Here is a 21,856-nt window from a genome sequence, read left to right as displayed (position 1 = left end):
CACCACTGCACAGGCTCAGCCTGTTGCCGTGGTTACCAGAAGCAGCGTCTATAAAAATGTGAGAGAAACATCGGAAAAATTATACATTATGCATTGTGACATTCATGAAAACATGGTTAACAATTACTTAATCTTAGACGCTACTAAGTATGTCTAATATAACCAATATTAAGGATCACCTTGTATCGTTAGTCAAAAAACCATTACGTAAGCAACATAAATACTATGCATAACCTATAAAGACACAATGTCTATACTACAATTACCAAGGATGCTAATACTGTCGCCACATATCATATTTACAAGATCATGCAAGTGTAGAACTACAACTATCAGTTAGGGCTGAAATGTCGATGTTGTACCACAGCTATAGGGTCTTAATATTTCAGTGTTATCTTAAAGATACCTAGACGTACATAGATCCCAATATTTGAACATACAAACATGGTCTACAACGTAACCATTAGTTGTAGATATTGCACAAATTTGTTTTACAAAAAACAATGCCAGTCCAGGTGTGTATTCAAACCCCCAGTAACCAAGGTCCCCAGGTTGAATATCCACCTTGACTCGCATTGGAGCACATCCTACCTCTGTCTCCCCCTCTCATTGGAGGGGGGATGTGATCTATAATCACATACCTCAAATCAGCAACGGCATGGCCAGCCAATGCAAAATGATGAGCAACTGGCTGTTCTGATCCCTTTTTCACTAGGGTTGCTCTAATTGCGGAACGATGATTGGCCATGCGTGTCCGGAGGTCATCCACCGTTTTACCGACATAGAATAACCCTCACGGACAATGTAACAAATACACAATATGTCTTGTCGTTCAGGTCACTCTATGTCGGATGGTGAATCAGCGGTTAGTACCTGGATGGGTAAAGAACTTGGTAGATAGTAGGCCATTACACGTAGTGCAACCAGCTGGCCATGCCGTTGCTGATTTGAGGTATGTGATTATAGATCACATCACCCCTCCAATGAGAGGGGAAGACAGAGGTAGGATGTGCTCCAATGAGAGTCAAGGTGGATATTCAACCTGGGGACCTTGGTTCCTGGGGGTTTGAATACACACCTGGACTGGCATTGTTTTTTGTAAAAATTGTTGCGCAATATCTACAACTAATGGTTATGTTGTAGACCATGTTTGTATGTTAAAATATTGCGATCTATGTACGGCTAGGTCTGGGTTTCTTTAAGATTACACTGAAATATTAAGCCCTTATAGCTGTGGTACAACATCGACATTTCATCCCTCCCTGATAGTTGTAGTTCTACGCTTGTATCATCTTGTAAATATGATACGTGGCGACAGTATTAGCATCCTTGGTAATTGTAGTATAGACATTGTGTCCTTATAGGTTATGCATAGTATTTATGTCGCTTACGTAATGGTTTTTTGACTAACGATACAAGGTGATCCCTAATATTGGTTATATTAGACATACTTAGTAGTGTCTAAGATTGAGTAATAGTTAACCATGTTATTGTGAATGTCACGATGCAAAATGTATAATCTTTCCAATGTTTCTCTCACATTTTTAAAGACGCCGCTTCTGGTAACCACGGCAACAGGCTGAGCCTGCGCAGTGGTGCGCCCAGCACACCGGTGAGTTTCCAGATTGGTGGCGTAGGTGCAGGGTGTATGGGGTATGTATATATGGAGCAAGGTATGTGCACATTTTTTACTATCTGTGGTCTGAAGACGTGGTTAATAGCCCTGAAACGTCACTGATATGAATCAATAAAATTGTTATGTATTGCTGTAAAGACCCGGTGAGTGATTTTAATTGTATGGATCTATATATATATATATATATATATATATATATATATATATATATATATATATATATATATATATATATATATATATATATATAGTAATATGCAGAGGGGAACCAGGACACACTTTTAGTAATCAATATCCGGGGTGCTCTTCAATATAACATAAATAATGTACAGGCAAAAGGAAGGCACTCACCGTAATAAAAGTATAACATTTTATTGTATTGTTAACGTTTTCGGGGTCTCCCCTGTCCTCAGATATTGTATATATTGTATATATAATTTTAGAGGTAACAAAAAGAGAAAACTGATGTATCCCTTTGTATGTCCTTCATTAAAAAAACTGACATGTGTGATCATCCGTGCGAACCCTCTCAGCACTGCTAAACTTCTCATTCCTCTTTTCTCTTCCCAGTTCTTCATCCTGTTGCTGATTATCTTCCTCCTGGAATTAATCGTGGTCACACTTTTCTTTATTTACACAGACAATGTAAGTAAATGTACAATGTAAGTAAATGTTCACAGACAATGTAAGTAAATGTACACAGACAATGTAAGTAAATGTACACAGACAATGTAAGTAAATGTACACAGACAATGTAAGTAAATGTACAATGTAAGTAAATGTACACAGACAATGTAAGTAAATGTACACAGACACTGTAAGTAAATGTACACAGACAATGTAAGTAAATGTACACAGACAATGTAAGTAAATGTACACAGACAATGTAAGTAAATGAACACAGACAATGTAAGTAAATGTACACAGACAATGTAAGTAAATGTATACAGACAATGTAAGTAAATGTATACAGACAATGGCCTCGCTTCCATTGAGTCGTAATTCAGTTTGCGTGCACTCGCAAACCGATAAATATGCTGTCGGAAGCAATATCGTTTATCGACTGTTTCCAATGGCGCGTTATACCTCAATATCGGCAGCCGGACTTCGGCTGCCGAAAAGATCTTCGCGTCCCATAGAAAGTAATAGAAGCCGTTAATCGATAAATTATACCAGGTTTCCAATGAAAGCGCTAACCGTTAATACATTGTCGGAGGCTGTTGATACATTGAGAAATATTACCCCCAGCTCAACTAGGTGTAAAAGAGGAAAATTGTGCTTTTTGAGACCTATTTTCTATTGAAATTATAAAACTTGCAAATAATGCAAGTGTTTTAATGTAGAAATAAATTGTTATAAGTAATATTTATTGTTGTCTCATGTATAGAAATAGTTGAACTTATATTCTAATAGAAATATCAGTATATATTTAAATATAATAATATATGCAAGAACATATCTACAGAATGCAAACTAGACCTATGCCTATGGCAGCAATAAATATTACTTATATTTATGAAGTGTTAAATATAATTATATTAGAAAACAGTATTTGATTATTAAAAATATGGATAAGTGTTTTTTTATTTTTCTTGAGAGGTGATCACCGGTAAGGAGCACGGACATTAAACGTAAATTCTATAGTGTAAGGTCGGGTTACCTTAGCAACTAATTGATTTTCATGAAATCCGACATCAGATGGAAGCGTTAACACAACGTTAACTTACAACTACACGAAAAGAGCGACTGCACGCTATCCGCAAAATATTTCAATGGAAACCTGGTACTAAAATGGAGCCGTAAATTACTTTTAGCTGTCGGCCGCTTCGGTAGCTTACGGCTCCATTTTTAACGACTCAATGGAAGCGAGGCCAATGTGAGTAAATGTACACAGACAATGTAAGTAAATGTATACAGACAATGTAAGTAAATGTACACAGACAATGTAAGTAAATGTAGACATGCAATGTAAGTAAATGTACATATACAATGTAAGTAAATGTACATATACAATGTAAGTAAATGTACATATACAATGTAAGTAAATGTAGACATACAATGTAAGTAAATGTAGACATACAATGTAAGTAAATGTACAATGTAAGTAAATACACACAGACAATGTAAGTAAATGTGTGCAATGCAATTAAATGTACACAATGTAAGTAAAAAGACACAGACAATGTAAGTAAATGTACACAATGTAAGTAAAAAGACACAGACAATGTAAGTAAATATAGACAGACAATGTAAGTAAATATAGACAGACAATGTAATTAAATGTAGACAGACAATGTAATTAAATGTAGACAGACAATGTAATTAAATGTAGACAGACAATGTAATTAAATGTAGACAGACAATGTAATTAAATGTACACAGACAGTGTAACTAAATGTAAATAGACAGTGTAATTAAATGTATACAGACAATGTAACTAAATGTAAACAGACAGTGTAATTAAATGTACACCGACAATGTAACTAAATGTAAACAGTGTAATTAAATGTACACAGACAATGTAAGTAACTGTACACAGACAATGCAATTAAATGTACACAGACAATGTAAGTAAATGTACACAGACACTGTAAGTAAATGTACAATGTATGTAAATACACACAGACAATGTAAGTAAATGTACACAGACACTGTAAGTAAATGTACACAGACAATGTAAGTAAATGTACACAGACACTGTAAGTAAATGTACAATGTATGTAAATACACACAGACAATGTTAGTAAATGTACACAGACACTGTAAGTAAATATACACAGACAATGTAAGTAAATGTACACAGACACTGTAAGTAAATGTACAATGTATGTAAATACACACAGACAATGTAAGTAAATGTACAATGTAAGTAAATGTACAATGTAAGTAAATGTACACAGACAATGTTAGTAAATGTACACAGACTCTCGCCTAGATTTAAAGTTTTGCGGCCGAAGGGGTGCGTTAGCTACGCGTCTTTTTTTCTAGCGCTGCTTCTAAACAACGCTGGTATTTAGAGTTCTCTGAAGGGCTGCGTTAGGCTCCAAAAAGGGAGCGTAAAGGCATATTTACCGCCACTTGTACACAGACAATGTAATTAAATGTACACAGACAATGTAACTAAATGTAAACAGACAGTGTAATTAAATGTACACAGACAATGTAACTAAATGTAAACAGACAGTGTAATTAAATGTACACCGACAATGTAACTAAATGTAAACAGTGTAATTAAATGTACACAGACAATGTAAGTAACTGTACACAGACAATGCAATTAAATGTACACAGACACTGTAAGTACATGTACACAGACAATGTAAGTAAATGTACACAGACACTGTAAGTAAATGTACAATGTATGTAAATACACACAGACAATGTAAGTAAATGTACAATGTAAGTAAATGTACACAGACAATGTAAGTAAATGTACACAGACAATGTAAGTAAATGTACACAGACACTGTAAGTAAATGTACAATGTAAGTAAATGCACACAGACAATGTAACTAAATGTACACAGACAATGTAACTAAATGTACACAGACTCTCGCCTAGATTTAAAGTTTTGCGGCCGAAGGGGTGCGTTAGCTACGCGTCTTTTTTTTCTAGCCCTGCTTCTAAACAACGCTGGTATTTAGAGTTCTCTGAAGGGCTGCGTTAGGCTCCAAAAAGGTAGCGTAAAGGCATATTTACCGCCACTTCAACTCTCAATACCAGCGTTGCTTACGGTAGCGGCTAGCTGGAAAAAGGTGCTCGTGCACGATTCCCCCATAGGAAACAATGGGGCAGTTTGGGCTGAAAAAAAACACCTGCAAAAAAGCAGCGTTCAGCTCCTAACGCGGCCCTATTGTTTCCTATGGGGAAACACTTTCTAAGTCTGCACCTAACACCCTAACATGCACCCCGAGTCTAAACACCCCTAACCTTACACTTATTAACCCCTAATCTGCCGCCCCCGCTATCGCTGACACCTGCATTACACAATTAACCCCTAATCTGCCACTTCAGACACCGCCGCAACCTACATTATCCCTATGTACCCCTAATCTGCTGCCCCTAACATCGCCGACACCTACATAATATTTATTAACCCCTAATCTGCCCCCCCAACGTCGCCGCTACCTAACTACACTTATTAACCCCTAATCTGCTGACCGGACCTCGCCACCACTATAATAAACATATTAACCCCTAAACCGCCGCACTCCCGCCTCGCAAACACTATAATAAATAGTATTAACCCCTAATCTGCCCTCCCCAACATCGCCGCCTTCTAACTTCAAGTATTAACCCCTAATCTGCCGACCGGACCTCGCCGCTACTCTAATAAATGTATTAACCCCTAAATCTAAGTCTAACCCTAACACCCCCCTAAGTTAAATATAATTTTAATCTAACAAAATAAATTAAATCTTATTAACTAAAGTATTCCTATTTAAAACTAAATACTTACCTGTAAAATAAACCCTAATATAGCTACAATATAACGAATAATCATATTGTAGCTATTTTAGGATTTATATTTATTTTACAGCCAACTTTGTATTTATTTTAACTAGGCACAATAGCTATTAAATAGTTATTTACTATTTAATAGCTACCTAGTTAAAATAATTACAAAATGACCTTTAAAATAAATCCTAACCTAAGTTACAATTAAACCTAACACTACACTATCAATAAATTAATTAAATAAATTACCTACAATTACATACAATTAAACTAAACTAAATTACAAAAAAACAAACACTAAATTACAAAAAATAAAAAAGATTACAAGAATATTAGGCTAATTACACCTACTCTAAGCCCCCTAATAAAGTAAAAAAGCCCCCCAAAATAATAAAGGTCCCTACCCTATTCTAAATTAAAAAGTAACCAGCTCTTTTACCAGCCCTTAAAAGGGCTTTTTGCGGGGCATGCCCCAAAGTAATCAGCTCTTTTGCCTTTAAAAAAAATACAACCCCCCCAACATTAAAACCCACCACCCACATACCCCTACTCTAAATAAACCTAACACTACCCCCCTGAAGATCACCCTACCTTGAGCCGTGTTCACCCAGCCAGACACCGATGGACCAAAACAGGACATCCGGAGCGGCAGAAGTCTTCATCCTATCCGGGCAGAAGAGGACATCCGGACCGGCAGACATCTTCATCCAAGCGGCATCTTCTCTCTTCATCCATCCAACGAGGAGTGGCTCCATCTTCAAGACCTCCGGCGCGGAACATATCCTTCTTCCCCGACGACTAGACGACGAATGACGGAACAGCCAATAGAATGCAAGCTCAATCTGATTGGCTGATTGGATCAGCCAATCGGATTGAACTTGAATTATTAGAGTAGCGCCGATTCAATCAGCCAATCAGATTTTTCCTACCTTAATTCCGATTGGCTGATAGAATCCTATCAGCCAATCGGAATTTGAGGGACGCCATCATGGATGACGTCATTTAAAGGAACCATCATTCATCATCTAGTCGTCGGGGAAGAAGGATGTTCCGCGCCGGAGGTCTTGAAGATGGAGCCACTCCTTGTTGGATGGATGAAGATAGAAGATGCCGCTTGGATGAAGATGTCTGCCGGTCCGGATGTCCTCTTCTGCCCGGATAGGATGAAGACTTCTGCCGCTCCGGATGTGATCTTCAGGGGGGTAGTGTTAGGTTTATTTAAGGGGGGTTTGGGTTAGAGTAGGGGTATGTGGGTGGTGGGTTTTAATGTTGGGGGGGGTATTTTTTTTTAAAGGCAAAAGAGCTGATTACTTTGGGGCATGCCCCACAAAAAGCCCTTTTAAGGGCTGGTAAAAGAGCTGGTTACTTTTTAATTTAGAATAGGGTAGGGACCTTTATTATTTTGGGGGGCTTTTTTTATTATTTTTTATTTTTTGTAATTTAGTGTTTTGTTTTGTTTTGTAATTTAGTTTAGTTTATTTAATTGTATGTAATTGTAGGTAATTTATTTAATTAATTTATTGATAGTGTAGTGTTAGGTTTAATTGTAACTTAGGTTAGGATTTATTTTACAGGTAATTTTGTAATTATTTTAACTAGGTAGCTATTAAATAGTAAATAACTATTTAATAGCTATTGTACCTAGTTAAAATAAATACAAAGTTGCCTGTAAAATAAATATAAATCCTAAAATTGCTACAATATGATTATTCATTATATTGTAGCTATATTAGGGTTTATTTTACAGGTAAGTATTTAGTTTTAAATAGGAATACTTAAGTTAATAAGATTTAATTTATTTCGTTAGGTTAAAATTATATTTAACTTAGGCGGGTGTTAGGGTTAGACTTTAGGGGGGTGTTAGGGTTAGTAGGGGTTAATAAATGTTTTAGAGTAGCGGCGAGGTCCGTAGGCAGATTAGGGGTTAATACTTGAAGTTAGGTGGCGGCGATGTTAGGGAGGGCAGATTAGGGTTTAATACAATTTATTATAGTGTTTGTTAGGCGGGAGTGTGGCAGTTTAGGGGTTAATACATTTATTAGAGTAGCGGTGAGGTCCGGTCGGCAGATTAGGGGTTAATAAGTGTAGTTAGGTAGCGGCGACGTTGGGGGGGCAGATAGGGGTTAATAAATATTATGTAGGTGTCGGCGATGTTAGGGGCAGCAGATTAGGGGTTCATAGGGATAATGTAGGTGGCGGCGGTGTGCGGTCGGCAGATTAGAGGTTAAAAATATTTCTTATAGTGGCAGCGATGTGGGGGGACCTCGGTTTAGGGGTACATAGGTAGTTTATGTGTGTTAGTGTACTTTAGAGCACAGTAGTTAAGAGCTTTATAAACCGGCGTTAGCCCTTAAAGCTCTTAACTACTGACTTTTTTTTGCGGCTGGAATCTTGTCGGTAGAGGGTCTACTGCTCACTTCAGCCAAGACTCTAAATACCAGCGTTAGGAAGATCCCATTGAAAAGATAGGATACGCAATTGGCGTAAGGGGATCTGCGGTATGGAAAAGTCGCGGCTTCAAAATTAGCGTTAGACCTTTACCTACACGACTCTAAATACCAGCGGGCGGCCAAAAGCAGCGTTAGGAGCCCTTAACGCTGCTTTTGACGGCTACCGCAGAACTCTAAATCTAGGCGAATGTAAGTAAATGTACACAGACAATGTAAGTAAATGTACACAGATAATGTAAGTAAATGTATAATGTATGTAAATACACACAATGTAAGTAAATGTACACAGACACTGTAAGTAAATGTACAATGTATGTAAATACACACAGACACTGTAAGTAAATATACACAGACACTGTAAGTAAATATACACAGACAATGTAAGTAAATGTACACAGACACTGTAAGTAAATGTACAATGTAAGTAAATGTACACAGACAATGTAAGTAAATGTACACAGACAATGTAAGTAAATGTACACAGACAATGTAAGTAAATGTAGACAGACAATGTAAGTAAATGTAGACAGACAATGTAATTAAATGTACACAGACAATGTAAGTAAATGTACACAGACAATGTAAGTAAATGTACACATACAATGTAAGTAAATGTACACAGACACTGTAAGTAAATGTACAATGTATGTAAATACACACAGACAATGTAAGTAAATGTACACAGACACTGTAAGTAAATGTACAATGTATGTAAATACACACAGACAATGTAAGTAAATGTACACAGACACTGTAAGTAAATGTACAATGTAAGTAAATACACACAGACACTGTAAGTAAATGTACAATGTATGTAAATACACACAGACAATGTAAGTAAATGTACACAGACAATGTAAGAAATTAAAACTCTCACTCATTTTTTAAAGAGTATCTTTGAAGTTCTGTATGAGCAATTCCCTGTTGTACAGGAAAGAAATGGTAAACACAATCATGCAACTCTTTCATTTCAATTTTATGATGTTATTGTCCCCAATTGGGATGGAAACATCAATAAATAGTGAAGACAATTTGCAGTTTCTGAGATACAGCAACATCCAAAATAATCTGTTATAGAGCAACAGTTACTTGTAAATTGTATCTTCCTATAATTTATTTTTCTTCTCTGTCCATCCCTATCAAAGCTAGAACTTTATGAATTGTATTTGGCGATAGTTTAAAGGGACGTTGCACACAAAAGTTTTTTATTACTCATATGAAAGAGCAACATTTAAATCATATAAAGACTAATGTAAACTAATATAGCAGCATTGGTTGTGTACTTTCTACTACGGCTTATTGGCTGATAGGTACAGTTAGCAATAGCAGTAAGTACACAACCGATAAAGCTATAATAGTTTTGAATTTGCATTTAATAGTTTCATTTTCCATTTAACCAGCTGTTACTTCACATTCTTAAGGTGAAAAAACCAAACACGTTTTCAACATGCAATTAAATATGGATAATGTAATTTTTTGGAGTGCAATGTCAAAATATTCCAAATTGTATTTACCTTTCTATGGTTTGGTTGTGCTTATTCAATCTCTATTTATGATGTGCTGCCTGCGGCCAGTGCCGCTTGTTATAGTCTTCCTATAAAAGACAGCCGCACTCTACTATATTTGTATGTTCAGTATTCTATAGTCTGACACTGTAAAACTAGATCCTAAGTAGAGATGTATCCTAAGATATATTTGCCGTACCAAATACTTATTTTTTTTTTGTGCTGATATTTCTAACTATTGTTTGGTACACTATATTTATATGCAACTGAGTGGCCCCTTCATTTTCTCCCCTCAGTTTTCCCCATTGCTACAGATATTAACACATAAATATATATGTATATAAGCATATACATATATATTTACAGGGAACACACGGTCTCCATAGACCGCTATGTAAATGAGCTTTTCACCCCGCATCCCCTCACTTTAACCCCTTATAACTGCTTCTTGCTACTATTTTTTATTTACACAAAGGAACTGTGCACTTTATTTGGATGGCAATTGGGGCACATTTTTTAAATTAACCAGAGGTCTGACCCCTGGTTAATTGCGCTTAGCCACTTATACATTTTCCCCTTTACAGGTGCACGTTAAAATAGCACTCTACTTGCAATCTAACCCATTATGTTTTGGGGCGGTCCAAGAGAAGTAAATTATTTTCATTATTACTGTTGAGTGATTTATAGGTAATAGTTTCTCATAATCTTAAGAAAATGTGAGGTTTGTCTCATGCTATAATCTAAGAGGTATCTATACGAATTACTATTGCATCGTAATGTTTTGTTGTACTTTGTACCTTTGATGTAAGTCATCATGTGACATTTGAGATTGGATATGTTTGTATGTATGGTTTACAAGCCTCAATATATATAAAATCTATAAATGTTCTAAACTTTTGAATGAAGTAACACATTTTGATTAATTCTAACATTACAAATTTAGAGAAATAGGGGCACATTTATCAAGCTGCGTATGGAACTTGATGCCCCTTGTTTGGCTCGCCGGGAACAGAAGTTATGAAGCAGCGGTCTAAAGACCGCTGCTCCATAACTTGTCTGCCTGCTCTGAGACCACAGACTGAAATCAACCCGATCGAATACATTCGGGTTTATTGACACCCTCTGCTAGCGGCCGATTGGCTGTGAATCTGCAGGGGGCAGCATTGCACCAGCAGTTCACAGGAACTGCTGGTGCAATGATAAATGCAGACAGCGTATGCTGTCTGCATTTATTGATGTGCAGCGGACATGATACGCTACTTCGTATAATGTCCGCGCGCACATTGTTAAAGGGACACTAAATCCAAATTTGTTTTCTAATGATTCAGACAGAACAGGCAATTTTAAGCAACATTCTAATTTACTCCTATTATCAATTTTTCTTCGTTCTCTTGCTATCTTTATTTAAAAAGCATGAATGTGATGCATAGGAGCCGGACCATTTTTGGTTGAGAACCTGGGTTATGCTTGCTTATTGGTGGGTAAATGTAAGCCTCCTTATGTATTTTTTTGCATATGTAACTACGGACTTTACCCAGAGATTTTAACTAAACATAAGAGAAGTTGGTAACCACCACCTCTGAACCTTGGCACCAAGGGTGCTGAAGCGGCCCTGTAGTAGGGGCATCCATTTTGTTTTTTCACTGTTTTTTCACTGTTTCAATCTATGTTCCTCATTTTTTATTTTGGTTTTTCACTTTTGTAACCTACACCACCACATCTAGATCGGACTGCTAATCAAATTTTTGTATTTTTATTATTTTTTTCCAATATCCCAAGGAATCACATTCTTCTTATGTTTTTTCTTCTTTTTCCATTGGATCTATTACTGATTTCTCACAGGACCTGAAACTCCAAGGGTTTTGTTTGGATGTTTATCTATACACCCATCTAATTCACCATTACACCTTCACTACACTTGGAGGACATTGCGATTAATTTCTACGGAACTATATTAATAATATTATTATTATTTTTATCATTTTTTATCACTAGCGCTAGTGTGGACACATTTTTTTGGGTTGATACCCACTCCCCAATAGACGTCACTCCCCCTCACATCATCATTTTTTCGAGGGCCTAGCAACAGGACTTACACGTTTTGGAAGGTTGTACTGAGTTTAAAAGTGTATTTTGCACATTCTCTAAGTTGATTTCTAAGTTGATTTGTAAGTGTTCATTGTTGACTTCACATTGTTTGTAGACACAATTCACACCACCCTACATCACATGCTATACTACTCACTAGTAGTCAATTCACTTACTAGATTCCACCATCAGGCAATTAACACACCAGTCCATTCATTGTGGACTCACACATGCTGCTTTGGATATAGCTGCAATCAGTTCTAACTTTACGATTTGCATAGCTAGTTCAATATAACCTCTGTACCTCTTAAGAATTTCATGGATCCATGGATTTTATTATAATATTTTCTATATGAACATTGTATTGTATTTTATTACAACATTGTATTTTAACATTTTATCTGCGATTTTACTTTAATGTATATGTAATAAATCATATGTTAAATTCTCAAGCATCTAGCCTTTTAAGCTATCACAGCGCTTACTATCGCTCCCTATTCTGTATTTCACTCTTTAGCCTACTAGGAGGCTAATCTGTTAGTAAGCTTAAGGCCTCTCTATATATAGCGCTCGGTACACACATCAACCTAAACCTAAAATGGGCTGGCTGCTAAGATTTACATTCCTGTTTTTAAAATAAAGATAGCAAAAGAACAAAGAAAAATTGATAATAGGAGTAAATTAGAAAGTTGCTTAAAATTTCACGCTCTATCTGAATCATGAAAGAAAAAAATTTGGGGTCAGTGTCCCTTTAAATATGCCCCATATACTAAAATGAATCTGCATTTTAAAAAGTTTTCATGTGTAACAAAATATTTTTTTGTATGAAGAAATAGGATCATTTGTAAAAATGGCTTCTGCCGAAATCTACTGCAACAATCTTCATGAGATTTGGCAGGAATATTAATGTTACACAGTAAGTAATACCTAGTTTGTTTTTAAAGAACAAAAATCACTTATCAGTCCAATAAATTTTATTATAAAAATGAGTTGCGCATGTGTTAAAAAAAACTGAACTTCATTTGCAGATGTGAAAAAAAAAAAACAAAGTCTGAAACCTCAGAGAGCGTGTAGATCCAATAAATATTATGTTTTACATACTTTTTGGATTGCTCTTTTTGCTCGTTTTGGTTTGGGATCCTGGGAAGCCGTCACACTTGCGACATGCGGTGTGAGGAGAAACTTGTCAGTAGTTAATTAAGATGCAGAACATATTTTCATGTAAACCCCCCCCCCCCCAGGGGGGGAGGGTTTGAGATGTATAAATGGTGTTCACATGAACACATTCACTATGTCTATGACTACGGCCACGTCGTGCCGAAACCGGTCAGACACTTTTTAGCTTACCCTTAATTAGTCTGTTATATCCTTTTAACCTATAGAGTAAATAAAGAAAAAAAATTACACAACCTGCTGGAGTATTTTTGTCTTCTTTGCAAGGACGTGCACAGGATCTCTTTTTTTTTATTGTTATTTTGGAATACGGGGATTCCACTCCTACTAGTATGTCCAAGCTTCCACGGGCACCAGCTGGCCCTGATGTCATTAAACATTTGGAGGAGGTGTGACTTGAGGTGAGAGGCTGAGCGGTGTGAGGAAGAGACGCTAAGGAGGATGCTTACAGCTACGGAGCAAGACAGAAGATGACATGGAAATACCTCCCATACAGCACGAAAGACACACAGTAACTCTCTTGAATTGTTATTTTATTACCGCACTAGATGGGATGCTTATTTGTCTTATTAAATTAAATGGATATTAGGGAGGAAGGGATCTAAAGGGAACACGTACCACTGACTGACTATCTCACAGTGATTACAGAGATAGCAGCTGCTAACGGAACTTGCTTTATTCCCCACCCATTCCCTACCTATGCTTTGACAGTGCATTACCTACTTGCAGTTTGTTTCCGTGTTAATTTGTGTGTGCTGCTGGGAGGTTAGGTTTACTGTATGTAAATCCCATATATTTTACAATATATTGAGTATGTTCTACCTCCATAGATGTGGAACCGCTCCCACCATCCCATGAATAGATTTGCATAGGGGGGGGAGGGAAATTTGGCCCCCATAGCGGTTCCACGTCTCTGGGGGTAAAACCCATCAGAAAACATAAAAAAAATATGTTGAAGAAGAAACTGTACAGCTTTTATTACAAAATCCTTGTGTTCTGATGTAAGGTTAGTCCCCTTATCGAGAAAGTAAGACACCACTTTCAGCCCATATTCGTGAGGTATAGAGGAATATAGGGATACAACGTCAATTGTTACCCAGCTATATTTTGGCTCCCAAACGGTGTCCTCCAATCTGGACAAAGCATGAGCTGTATCCTTTACAAAACTGGGAAGTTTTTGGACTAAAGGTTGGATAAATTGGTCAACCCACTTAGATAGTGGCTCCAGCAAAGAACCAATACCCGCCACTATGGGTCTACCTTGTACATTAGTTAAACTTTTATGAACCTTTGGAAGATGGTGGAAAATGGGCACTACAGGGCTATCCACCATCAAACAATCATATGTCTCTTTAGATATAATGCCCACTTCAACACCATCATCCAGAAGGCTTTTTACTACTGCCTTGTAATGTACTGTAGGATCCATAGGTAGTCTAATGTACACTTCGAGATCATCCAACTGTCTTTGTGCTTCTTTGATGTATGTATTTTTGTCTAGCAGTACAACACTGCCACCCTTATCAGACTGTTGAATGACAATTTCTTTGTTGTTCTGAAGCTTTATAATCGCTTCTCTTTCTAACCGTGACAGATCGGACTGGTTACCTGATCCTGTACTAGCTAGTAATGTTAGATCCGCCACTACCCTCCTGTGAAAAACCTCTAAGCCTTTGCCTCTAGATTGTAGAGGATAGAAATTTGATCTAGATCTCATATTGTATTGCTTGTAGTTTGCTAATCCTGGAGTTGTTGTATCTCCCTGTGTATTACTCAGATCTTCAAGATCTGTCAGAGCACATACATCCCCAAAAGACATATCGCTTTGACACACTGTTTGACAGTGTTATCAACAACTTCTTTCTCACCAGATTCAGTATTTGAGAAAAACTTCCTAAGGGTCTCTCATAAGTTTAACGTCCAAAATTGTTTGGAACAAATCAAAATGTTGTGATGGAACAAAGTTGAGGCCATAGCCCAGAACCTTCCTCTCAAGATCTGTTATCTGGTGAGAAGATAAATTAATGACAGAATGGTCACTCACGGATACCTGTGTCTCAGTACTTCTGTTGTCTCTTACTGGATACCTCTGCTGCTGCCTCCTATGGAGGTGGTGAAGTAAGTTTGTGCTAGATTTCTACGTTGATATGCACTTCTCAGCATTTTGAAGCCTGATTCCTCTCAGAGTACAGTGAATGTCAGAGGGATGTGAAGGGAGTATCAAATATTGAATGCAATGGTTTTCCTCGCGGGAAATCTATTTCATAGGTTCTCTGTTATCGGTCGTAGAGATTCATCTCCTACCTCACTTTTCAGATCGACGATATACTCTCATATTCCATTACCTCTACTAATAACTGTTTCAGTACTGGTTTGGCTATCTGCTATTTGTGGATGGGTGTCTTTCGGTAAGTATGTTTTCATTACTTAAGACACTCTCAGCTATAGTTTCGCACTTTATGTATTAATATAAAGTTCTAAATATATGTATTGTACTTATATTTGCCATGAGTCAGGTTTATGTATATTCACTTTTGCAGTTTCATATTTGGGAAAAACATATTTAGGAAAATATTTTTTCTTACCTGGGGTATAGTCTTTTTTCAAATGGACTGCTTTTCATTAAATTTTCGCAGGCAAAATTAGGCTCAGGAGGGCACAAAATGCTGATGTTTATTGCGTCATTCTTGGCGCGAGAATTTTTTGGTGCGAAGGTACGTCTGGTGATGCAAATTCATAATTTCCGGAGTCTTAGTTGACACCGAGTTTTCTTGCAGAAGGTTGCGTCTGCAATGACGCAAGTGTGTCATTTCCGGATGTTAGCACCAAAATAATTCATTTTGCGTTGTGCGTCATACTTGGCGCCAAATAATTTCATTATTTAAAGCCCCATTCCTATATGTCAGAGGGCTATGCTGTTTGCATTTTTTTTCCCATTTTCTGAAACTGCCATATAAGGAAATTGATAATTTTGCTTATATGTTGTTTTTTCTCTTACATTTGCAAGATGTCTTAATCTGATCCTGTCTCAGAAACCACTGTTGGACTCCTGCTGTATGATAACAGTTCTACCAAAGATAAGTTTATCTATTGTAAATTAGTTGAGATTATATCTCCAGCGGTAGTATGTAACAGTTGTCATGATATACTTTTACATGCAGAGAATGTATCCATCAGTATTATTACAATGCTTCTTGTTCCTTAAACATTGAATGTACATGATATCTCTGTAAATATAAAAGATTTTATTGCAAAAGGCTTTGTCTGCTGTCCCGCCTTCTAATTAAACGTAAAAGGTCTTTTAAAACTTCTCATAAAGTTGATGAAATTTCAAATGACCGACAACATACTGAATTTTCCTCCTCTGATGGGGATCTATCTGATTCAGAAGACCCTTTCTCAGATATTGACACTGACAAATCTACTTATTTATTTAAAATGGAGTATATTTGTTCCTTGTTTAAAGAGGTGTTGATTACATTGGATATTGAGGAAACTAGTCCTCTTGATACTTAAACTAGTAAACGTTTAAATTCTATTTATAAACCTCCTGTGGTTACTCCAGAGGTTTTTTCCAGTTTCTGATGCCATTCCTGATATGATTTCTAAGGAATGTAATAGGCCTGGTATTTCTTTTATCCCTTCTTCAAAAATTGTATATTTTGCCAGCAGTTAGTTTGGAGTTTTGGGAAAAGATCCCCAAAGTTGATGGGGTCATTTCTTCTCTTGCCAAACATACTATTATTATTATATTATTATAGAAGATAATACTTCCTTTAAGGATCCTTTAGATAAGAAACTTGAATCTTGTCTAAGGAAAGCTTATTTATATTCTGGCTATCTTCTCAGGTCTGCCATTTCTATGGCTCATGTTGCAACTGTATCAACTTTTTGGTTAGAAAGTTTAGCGCAACAGGAAATGAATCCTGATTTGTCTAGCATTGTTTGCTTGCTTCAACATGCTAAGAATTTTTTTATTTTTTTTTAGTTTTCAAAAAAGCTTTATTAAGAATTATTCAAGTATACAGCATGTTTTTCGAGAAAGAAGAAAGACAAGGCCTCTCCTCCCTCCCTTTTCAAAGAAAGCATTCAAATTAACATCACATTGTGCTTCACAGATCTGTATCATTACTTTTTAACCTTATTTCTTATTATGCCTTATAAAACTATCTCTGAACATTCGTCCTTTATTGCCTGTTTTCCTCTTTATTTATCAGCCGATACAGAACAGTCCGTGCTCATCTGGCTTGTTTTAAGGCAATCATCATAATACTCAATTGTATAAACAACAAATAAATATTAACACAAGAAAAGAACCTGCGCAAAGTCAGTGCAGTCACCTTCTGCTGGTGAACTTTAATCTTAACTAAGTGTACTTAATGTGCCCTTCCCTCTTTTACTTTCATCTCATCAGTAGACCCTGTATTCCAGCCTTTATTGTGTTATGTGTTGGTGTTATTAATCCCTTGATCTGTCATTTAATTGGCATTCCCTCCATTGCATCAACATAATCTCATGACTGCCTAAGGTACCATTCTGCAGGTGGTGGTACCTTTCCACGTGTATCAAAGTGTCTACCTGTCGTTTCCACTCCTCAACTGTTGGTGCTGTCTTGTTTTTCCAATGTTTCGGGATCAACATCTTTGCCCCATTTAACATGACTAGCCTTAGGGCATCAGTAGCCTTACTCTCAAGGTGGGGTAATGAGATAAAGTAAAGTTTTAGGGTTATTCTTTAAAGATTTCCCTGTTGCTATTCTAATGTAGTCAAATATCTCCGTCCAGTAATAGTCAAGTCCAGGGCATTCCCACCATATATGTGTCAGTTTACCTTCGCCCCCACATTCCCTCCAGCACTTCCCTGAGGTTGTTTTATTTATTTGTTTCAAACTGCTAGGTGTGAGATACCATCTTGATAAATATTTATAACTAGTTCCTGTACCCTGGTTGAGATTGAGGATCTCTTCGTGGTCTGGAATGCTGCTAGACAGTCTTTCAACTCAATATCTAAGTGTAGTTCCTTTTCCCAAGCTTTGGTAAAGGTAGGCAATGTTTGTACATCCTCTATTAGCAATAGCTTGTATAAAATGGATATTGCATGTTCCGTCGGTGTGTCGCGCAAGCAGAGGGTTTCAAATTTAGTAGGCTGTCTGAGTAAGTTATGTTTTTGGCTATGTGTCATCAAGAAGTGGCTTAACTGTGAATGTACCAGAAAGTTCATGTTGACCCCTATCTCAGACTCTTTTATTTTTTCAAGAGGCTTTAATTTACTTCCCTCGATCAGTGCTGAGAATGTCCATTCTCTGAGGGGTGCGCTGTGGTTAATGTCAAGTTCCCTGTAGTTCCATGGCAATGCAGGGTTCTGACATAGAGGGGTCAGAGATGAAAAGTGTGAGGATACATTCACTGCGGTGTTTATTAGTTTGTCCCGGTTAGTAAAGAAATCTATGTACAATGGGTAGTCAGCTACTGTGTGTGGCCTGTCCTTTTTTAACAACCATGCTGTACCTCCTGCGTTCCCAGTACCCAGTATGGAGCAGTCCAATTGTATCTATAGTTTGTTATTGTCGTTACAGCACCAGTCAAGCAATGTGTGTAATGTTATAGCTTGTTTGTATATCTCTATGTTGGGCATTCCTAACCCTCCTCTGTCCCTTGGCAAGTAGAGTGTTTTCTTATTTATTCTAGGTCTGATACCTTCCCAGATAAATTGATCTATTATGTTTTGAATTCTGTTTAAGTATCTAGGTGGTAGGGGCATAGGTATTGTTTGTAAAAGATATAAAAGTCTTGGTAAAACGTTCATCTTAATAACGTTTATCCTGCCTAACCACGATATTGTTTTGTTTTTCCAGTTTGACAGGTCTGTTACCAAATTGCTTTCCAGTTGTTTGTAATTGGCCTGGAAAGTCTCCTGCTGATTTGGTGAAATGTATATGCCTAAGTATTTCATTTTGGTTTCCTGTTTTTTGAGAGGACATTCCCCTAACATTCTGTCGAGTACTGTCGCTTCGCATGTTATGTTTAATAGTTCTGACTTTGAGAGATTCAGCTGAAAATTTGAAACCCTTCCATAAGCTTTAAAAATCTCTAGTACTCTGGGTAGCGATATATCAATTTTTGTCAGAGTGAGCAAAATGTGGTCTGCGTATAACGCTAGTTTATAATTGCTGTTTGCTATTGTAAGTCCCGTTACTAGTTCATCGCTTCTAACTTTTTGAGCCAGGGCTTCTATAGTGATCGCAAAAAGTATGGGGGAGAGTGGGCAGCCCTGTCTTGTATCGTTCCGAATTGTGAACTTTTCCGATAAAAGTCCATTCACTTTCACTTGCTCTGTGGGATTTCGGTATAGAGTGAGGATTATTTGAATAAACGTATCACTAAATTTCATTTTGTGCATGACGGATTTGAGGAATTGCCAATTAACTCTGCCAAACGCTTTCTCCGCGTCTGTGGAGACAAGAGCCAATTGTAGGTTGTTTAATTGTGCATATGAAGTTAATTGGAAGGTCCTAAGTGTGTTGTCTCAGGCCTCCTGTCCGGGAACAAATCCTACCTGGTTGGGATGTATCAGATTGGGAAGGTATTTATTAATTCTAGTGGCTAATATTTTAGCAAAATTTTTTATGTCCGAATTTAGTAGTGAAATAGGTCTATAATTTTCTAGTCTATCTGTCATTTTCCCTGGTTTGGGAAGTACCGTGATGTGGGCCTCCAACATATTGTCAGTGAAGCCCCCTTCCCCGAGCAGGGAGTTAAATAGATTTGTTAGTGGCGCCAGTGTTTTATAGTACTTTATACTTATGCCATCCGGTCCTGGACTTTTGCTATTAGGCATGTTTTTGATAGCTGTTTTAATTTCTTCAGGGGTTATTGGTAAGTCTAATTTTTCGGAGTCTTCCCAGTGCAGTTTATTAAGTTGTATGTCAGCTAAAAAACTGTCTATGTCTTTCTGTCTACTTTCTGTTTGAATGTTGTATAGCGTCCCGTAATACTGTCTGAAAATGTCGGCTATTTGTATGCTATCTCTTTGTGTTTGGCCTGACATGTCTATCATATTATATACGTGGGTGTCTAATTGCTTTCTCTTAAGAGCTTTCGCTAGGAATTAACCAGTTTTATCATTAACATCAAAGTACCGCTGCTGTAGTCTGGTTGCTTTCCTTTGGTATTCCTTTATCAGATAATTATTAAGTTCTGTTTTAGCTTTGGTCATATTGTGCAATGTGTCTGTGGAGTCTGGTTGTTTTTTTGAGTTCTGACTCCCAGTATCTGATTTGGGAAGTTATTGAGTTAACAAATTGCCTATTATTTTTGTTTTCTTTAGCCTTGTGTTTTATAAGCTCTCCTCTTATTACACACTTATGTGCCTCCCATAGTACAGAGGGGGTAGTGTCCTCATTAGTGTTTTCCCGAAAGTAATGTCCTATACCAGAAATAGATCAGATGGCTTCCCATCTAAACAAGGAACTTCCCAGGTCACTTTTCAGGTCCAGGGAATTACTTAGAGAATTAAAGTTACTGACTTTGGCCTAGTTTCTTTTTAGGTAGTAAAGTTTAGAAACTGTTGGTATAAACATGTATCTCCATGGGAGAATTGTTATGTTACCACCAGTTTCCAAACTTTAACACCTCAATGGAAACTAGACCTTTCGCAGATGATGCTAAAGATTCCCTGTTGGAACCATTTACACCAAGAGAGGCAAATGAATCTATAAAACAGCTAAAAAAAAACAATAAAGCACCAGGACCAGATGGCTTTACTGGTACATTTTACAAGAGGTGCTGATTTTGCACCACTTTTTTAATGAGATTAAATTTGATGGAAAAATTCTATGAGAATTTCTTGAGGCTTCTATATTAGTGATTCCTAGCTTTGCAAAGACACTTCTGCATGCAGTAGTTATAGACCAATCTCCTTAATTAATGTCACCATTAAGCTGTTCTCTAAACTAATAGCTAATAGATTTGTTCATATGTTACCTACCCTAATACATGTATACCAAGTTGGTTTTACTGCAGGAAGACCAGGTTGGGATAACACTAGACGACTGCTTAATGTCTTTCTGGAAGCTAGGAGAAGTGGTTTCCCTATGGTAGCCCTTTCATTATTTGCCAAAAAGGCTTTTGACAGGGTCTGTCGTGACCATCTCTGGGAAGTTTTAAGATGTTTTGGGTTTACTACACTCTTTATTTTAGCTATGGAAGTTTTATATTCTTCCCCATATGCGAGAGTGAAAGGGGTTGTTTTTTGTTCCCCAGAAAAACTAATTTCAAATGGCACCCAACAGGGCTGCCCCCTTTCTCCATTAATATTCACTTTGGTGATTGAACCATTTGCTCAAGCTGTTAGTTTCTCATTCCATAACTGATGCCCGTATTGTACATTTTGCAGATGATGTTGCTTTACTTCTTACTGAACTCAACTCTTCTCTGTTTTCTAGATTATTTTAGTAGATTAAACTACTATAAAATTAATTTAATGAAAACCAAAGCTTACACCTTCAATACTTCTAATGAGCAGCTCTTAGAGCTACAGAATACCTA

General features: G+C 37.0%; 1 protein-coding gene across 1 annotated transcript in view; it reads left to right on the top strand.

Annotated features, from left to right (window-relative positions):
• The window catches only part of TSPAN4 (tetraspanin 4), a 501,445-nt gene that overhangs the window by 327,211 nt on the left and 152,378 nt on the right, over positions 1–21,856 (top strand). Inside the window, exon 3 of the mRNA XM_053720201.1 lies at positions 2,207–2,281. Coding sequence (XP_053576176.1) covers positions 2,207–2,281 — 75 coding nt within the window. The remainder of the gene's footprint in view (positions 1–2,206; positions 2,282–21,856) is intronic.

The sequence above is a fragment of the Bombina bombina genome, chromosome 7, assembly GCF_027579735.1.
Source record: "Bombina bombina isolate aBomBom1 chromosome 7, aBomBom1.pri, whole genome shotgun sequence".
Classification (NCBI taxonomy): Eukaryota; Metazoa; Chordata; class Amphibia; order Anura; family Bombinatoridae; genus Bombina; species Bombina bombina.
This window is presented reverse-complemented; position numbering and strand designations above follow the sequence as displayed.